The sequence below is a fragment of the Athene cunicularia genome (assembly GCF_003259725.1).
Source record: "Athene cunicularia isolate RWA chromosome 3 unlocalized genomic scaffold, athCun1 chr3_part1, whole genome shotgun sequence".
Taxonomy (NCBI): Eukaryota; Metazoa; Chordata; class Aves; order Strigiformes; family Strigidae; genus Athene; species Athene cunicularia.
In genome coordinates, this window is record NW_020799097.1 from 119,444,101 (window position 1) to 119,450,140 (window position 6,040).

Consider the following 6,040-nt stretch of genomic DNA (forward strand, 5'->3'; position numbering starts at 1 on the left):
TTTTTTTTTTTTTTTTTTTTTTTTTTTTTTTTTTTTTTTTTTTTGGAGGGGGGAGGGGGGGAATGGACTCTAGGGATGGATGAAATGCTCTTTATTTTCCTCACTTTAGTTTTTAGACAAGATATATTTTTTAAAATTTGTTTTCCAAGCCTCATATTAACTTTGGGCTATTTGAAGACTCTTGCTTTTCATCCTTTGTAGACTGGACAATATGGGTTACAGTCTGACTCCACATTCTTAGGACTTTACTACTATTGATGCCATTTACTACTAACTGTATTAAGGATAGGAGGTGACAATGGTTACATATTTAAATTCATATGCTATATTGACTGCATAAAAAACAGCAACAGCTGAAATGAGAGTTCCACAACAGAAAGGTTTTATTGTGGAAGAAGAGTTTTGCAATGCAGGAGTCCAATATGAACTTCCCTGTTCCTTTACCAATAAGATATACATCAACAAAGTGTTTCTTAACAAAACTGATAAACAGAATCATCATACTAATTCTCTCCTCTGGGCTCAGGTGCATTATCACATCATCACAGCTTGACAAGCTACAATGTCAGTTGAATTGCCATAGATGACCATAAGTATGCTCTTAGCCCATGACAAATGTAAAGTAATGTGACTGAGCTTAATCTTTGATGAAATACTTACTTTATCTTGTCACTCTATGCACACAGCTGTTGTGGCTCATGTGAAATATGACTTGACCATGTATTTAACTCCTCCTCATAAAATGTTTTTCATGGTAAATAGGTTGCCCTAAAAGAGCAATTAGCTTGAGGTGGGAGTGCATGTGTAGCATTGCTTCAAAGGTCTACCCTCACATGGTGAGAGCCAACCCTGCATTCCTTCTCACTCACAGGGCAATAGGTCTTTCCAAAGTCTAAATGTGTTTTTGTTCAGCTCTACCAGCAATTTTTTTCCTTTTTGGGTTTCCTTCAAAATCTTTATGTTCTATCTTCTGCCGAACATTTTGGGTTTTTTCCTTTCTCTCCCAAGAAAACTTTGTGAATCCAGGATTGTACAGCAAATTACTACTGAAATCAAAATCTTCTGAGGATAAAGTCATTTTAATGCAGTATGAAGATCAATAATTCTCTAGATCTGACAAGCGCAGTGATTTGTAGTTGTTCTTAATACGATTATTCTGTTTCAGCCTGCTGTATTACATAAACAGATAAACTACTTTTTTGTTGTGTTTCATTCATCCCACGGTCAGCAATGTATTAATGGTATTTCTTCATATGTTAGTAGTCTTGCTTTATAACATGCTCCAAAAATGTGTATGTTGTGTCTTTTTTTTTACAGAGGGCACTATTTTTTCTGAATTATATTTTGTTATTTTTGTATTGGCAGGTTGTCTGTTACCAGACTGTAACTGTAAATGCCATCCTATTTTGCAGAAATAAGGCAGTTACTTACCTTCCAAAGAATAACCTGATAATCCTACTAAATATAAATTGATTTGAGAAGACTGCAGCTAAAAAAACTTAGTTCCTTTAATTTTAAAATGGAAATTTTATAATATTTGCAAGGCATAATATTTTTTCCACACATACTTGTAAACTTCGAGAAGTTGCTCACAATAGGGTCACTAATTCAACAATCAGGGTGTCTGTGTGTGTGTCTTTTTTTTCCCCCCCCCTTCTTTTTTTTTAAAGTATCCTTAGAAGTATGGAAGAGGTCACTGAAAATATGATTAGAAGCATTTGTGAGATCAGAACAGAAGTAGATGACTGGGGTCATAGCTGTTTTGGATAATTCCTCAGATTTGAAGAACATCATGGTAAAGGTGCCCTATTTTAGACAGGATTTGTCGTATATAGGTTAGTTGTTGCAACGGGTTACACAAGACTTCCAGAAGCAGAGTCAGGCACAGTGTAGGTGAGTTTTTAATGCTGCCCTTCCCTTTTTATAGCTCTGTCTTGCAAGAACAGAGTATTGTGGTTTCCATTTAATCGCCTTTGAAATAATTGTCCAATTACACAATAATATGTTGCCAATCTTTCATAAGTTTCACATGTTTCAAAATAGACAAGGGAGTGGTGTTGAAGACACCTGTGACTGAGGACATTGGTGGAGAGGAGAGAAAAGGGAAGATACTTGCAGTAGTCAGTAACAACTGCAGTTTTAAATGTCCTCCTCTTCAGGTATAGATTGCATCAGCTGATACAGTGTGAGGTCTAAATGTCTCTCCTAATTTGTGTCTTATTAGAGAAAAAGATGTGCCTCAAGGTCTAAGCTTTGATGAGATGAAATGTATTAATCACAAGTTTCTGTTCTATATTTTCAGAAGAATGGCATATCAAATGGAACTCTCTACAAAAAAACATTTATTGAGCACTTTGAACAGGCACCAATGTATGTTGCTGTTCTTACTTTCCTGGGTTTTGGAGTGGGAACAATATTTGGCTACCTGCGAGATTTTATGAGAGCCTGGGGACTAGAAAAACGTAACGTTGCTACAGAGAGAGAACAACAAAAAGTATGTATGAAAAAGACATTATGTATCCACAGCTGAGTTGTCCCCTGCTTGCAAGTTGTGTACAATAACCTACCAAAGTAACAAGGCAAACAACTTTTGTCTTAGAGAAGGACATTGCATAGGGATGAGAGGAATGATACGCACTGCAGTATGATTAAACACGTGTATGAATATGTACCTCTGTATAAGTAAAATCATAATTTTTACCTTGAGATATGTTCACCTTGTTCTAAGAGTATCAGAATACTCTCAGCAAAAGAGAATCTCAGTGTATTAGGTCAAATCACAGAAAAAGAAAACTCAGAAATGCATTATTGTTAAATATATCATCTCTCCAAACCTCTTAAACCCCGATTTTTCTGTCCCTTCTGGCTATCTTACTTTCTCCTTCGTAGCAACAGGCAGTGCTGACATCTTTGTAATTTCTGACATGTTTGCCAAACTGCTGGTCACAGAGCACTCGGGGATCATTGTCCCAGCACAGAGTGAATATAGCCTGAATTCTTGTGAGTCCTGACTTAGAAATTTTTTCACTCTGCACAGTTCTGAGTGAAACTTGCACCTTGGCAAGCTCAATTGCCTTCTAATTTTGTTTAAATTTTGCCGTTGCTCCTCCTTCTCTGTCCAGTTTGAGCCGTTACTTACAATAACGCCCGGCATAATGGAGGAAAAATGTGAATAGTGCTACAGTTCCTCTTAAAAATAAAATTCCCTAAATTGTTTCCTGGTTTGGCTTTTGAAAGATTCATGCACTACTTAATAAAATACCATCGTGCAGTCTTTTTATCAGCATTCTCATGGAATATCCTTTTCAGTTCCCTTCATGATTTGGCCATGTTGCTGAGCTATTTTGATTTTAGACACGCCAGTTAAATCTTCTGCCATCCTCCATGGATTATGTGTTCATTTAATTCTCCAATTTCCCACGCATGTAACTACACACCATGCTATTTTATCAGTTTATTGTACCTAGTGTCTAATACGGCTATATTGCCATTTCATATAAAACTTTGTTTAGATTCCATACCTTTCTTTTAATTTAATTTCCAAGTAAAATACATAGATAGAAATTGTCAAACAATCTAGTTGTCTTAACTGGCTGTTTGTATGTCCAGTCTAGGCCAATAATGCCCAGGGCAATTACATTGGACTAGCTTTAATCTAATGTACCCATATTTCATGAAATATGACTTGTTTATCCTAGTTTCGCAACCTGCTCCACACATAGCAAAATGCTCAATTTGAAGCATTTAGTTTCTCCTAAGAATTGTGGATTCTTCCATTTCCATCTTGCCAAATATTGGACTGGAAAATTAGGCCGACTTGTTGACCATTTAAAAAAAAATTTAAAAACCAAACCAAACCAAAAATCTCCAGCCCCTAAAAAAGCCACCACTCTATTTCAGGGGAATAAAGATATTTGCTGATTGGAGTTGTTTGTGACATAGGAACGTGTGGCTGTTATAGCTCTCTGTTTACTAATGAATCAGTTTTTCCTTTTTAAGGGGAATGACTTGGGTACAGAAGCAGATATTTTTCTAGCAACATAACCCTGTGCATGTTTTCAAACCAGGATTTTGTGCCACTTTATCAAGATTTTGAGAACTTTTACACCAGAAACCTCTATATGAGAATACGGGACAACTGGAATCGTCCAATTTGCAGTGTCCCAGGGCCACAGTTTGACCTCATGGAACGCGTTACAGATGATTACAACTGGACATTTAGGTGAGTCAGCTTACACTGTGCAGCTGTCAGCTTTGTAATACTGCCAATACATCTGCAGAGCACAGATAGTTGCATCGAGTCCCTCTTACCTAGATCCTTGGTTAATCTACATCAACGTATTTTTTCCTTAAATCAGTACCATGCTGACAACCTGTCCTCTTCCTTCTGAATATTGTTGGGAAATACAGTGTGGAAGAACTGAACTCTTATCACAAATGGGTTTTGTTTGGCTGTGTAAGCACAAGTAAGACTGCTTATGCTTCATTTATAACAGACCTTTAGTCAGAATATTACAATGAAATGTGTTGTATCCCTTGGTTAGGATTTAAATCATAATTTCTTGCATTGCATAAATTTGACTTCTTACACAGTGAGTCTTTGGCAGTGAGTTTTAAGCAGTTTACAGCTTAAAGATTACAGTGTACCGCAACTGTTGCTGAGTTAAATAGATATGGAAATTCACCGCATACACAATATGTAGGTTGACTATATTTCAGCATATTGAGAATGTATCAGAGTGTTTCCCCCCTCATTTCCCTCATGTTTAATTTCTCTGTGTGTGAGTGTGAACACTCATGACTTTCTGGAAGCTGTTGAAAATTCACTTGAAAAAATAGTGTCTCTAAGTTGTTCCCTATATAAATTCCTAGCTTTGTTTGTTTATTTACATCTATAGAGGCACCGTTACACCTGATACCAGTCTATTGCCATCTGCAGCTTGGAATCTGGAAAACATTCTGAGCAGGATGCAGTATTTAGTGAGGAAAATAGAAAGGCCGGAAAAACTTTTAGGATGTTAAAGTATGAGGATTATAAATTCCTGAATAGGAATTTGACAGAAGAACAACATTTGGTGGGAAAATTTGGGGTTTTTTTTTCTTTTCTTGTTGTTTGGGGTTGGAGGGAAAGTTGCACTATTCTTTAAAATTTGCTTTAATTATAGGTTTACAGGAAGAACTATCAAGAATGTAATCAATATGGGTTCTTATAACTACCTCGGCTTTGCAGAAACGGATGTTAATGCTTTGAAAACTGTGACCATAGAGTTACAAAAATATGGGACAGGAATCTGCAGTACCAGACAGGAAATGGGTGAGTAAACAGCTAGATGGCCACCAAGGTTTCTGTAACTGTATGCTTTTTCTTACAGATATCTTAAAGGAATTGGATACTTAAAGAATTTTTGTCACATCAACAATTACCTGTTTCACTGTTAAAAGTGATGCTGTGTTTTATTCATTATCACGTAAGGATATTCATTATCACGTAAGGTTTTTGGAAAAGCAAACCCAAATGTGTCATATAGTGGCCTGGGATTTTTTAATGATGGAAGTAACAGGCTTATTTTTTAAAAAAAGTAAAATAAACATTGAGACTTCAAGAATTGTTCTAGGGCAGTTTAATTGCATCACAGATTTGTATCAGTCACCATCAGAGTGTTCTGATTAGTAAAATGAGGTTTTACTTTTTTTTTTTAATCCCATGTTCTAAGTATATGTTGTAATATTTTTGAGACATTAATGGGCACAACATAGAAATAACTAGTGTGCATCTAAGGAATAAATTCAGGAAGGCTCCATCTGACTTTTTTGTTTATACGTCCTTTATGATTTGTCTGCTTTTTTGGTTTGTAGGCTGCATGTAGTGTTATCTTCAGTGGTATATTTTTACCTAAAGCCTTGTATTCCTAGTGGCGCAATCAGCCTGCATTTCAGAGAAAACATTTCCCAGTCATAGACATGCAAGGGGAGGTTTCTCTTCAGGCTTTATCTTTCTTGGGAGCTCTCAAAAGAAAAAAAAAAAAAAAAAAAAAAAAAA

The 6,040-nt window shown here is 36.0% G+C and overlaps 1 protein-coding gene across 1 annotated transcript in view; it reads left to right on the forward strand.

Annotated features, from left to right (window-relative positions):
- SPTLC3 (serine palmitoyltransferase long chain base subunit 3) overlaps nt 1-6,040 on the forward strand; it is a 91,052-nt gene that overhangs the window by 34,887 nt on the left and 50,125 nt on the right. The window contains exons 3-5 of the mRNA XM_026845360.1: nt 2,303-2,494; nt 4,068-4,222; nt 5,166-5,314. Of these exons, the coding sequence (XP_026701161.1) occupies nt 2,303-2,494; nt 4,068-4,222; nt 5,166-5,314 (496 nt within the window). The remainder of the gene's footprint in view (nt 1-2,302; nt 2,495-4,067; nt 4,223-5,165; nt 5,315-6,040) is intronic.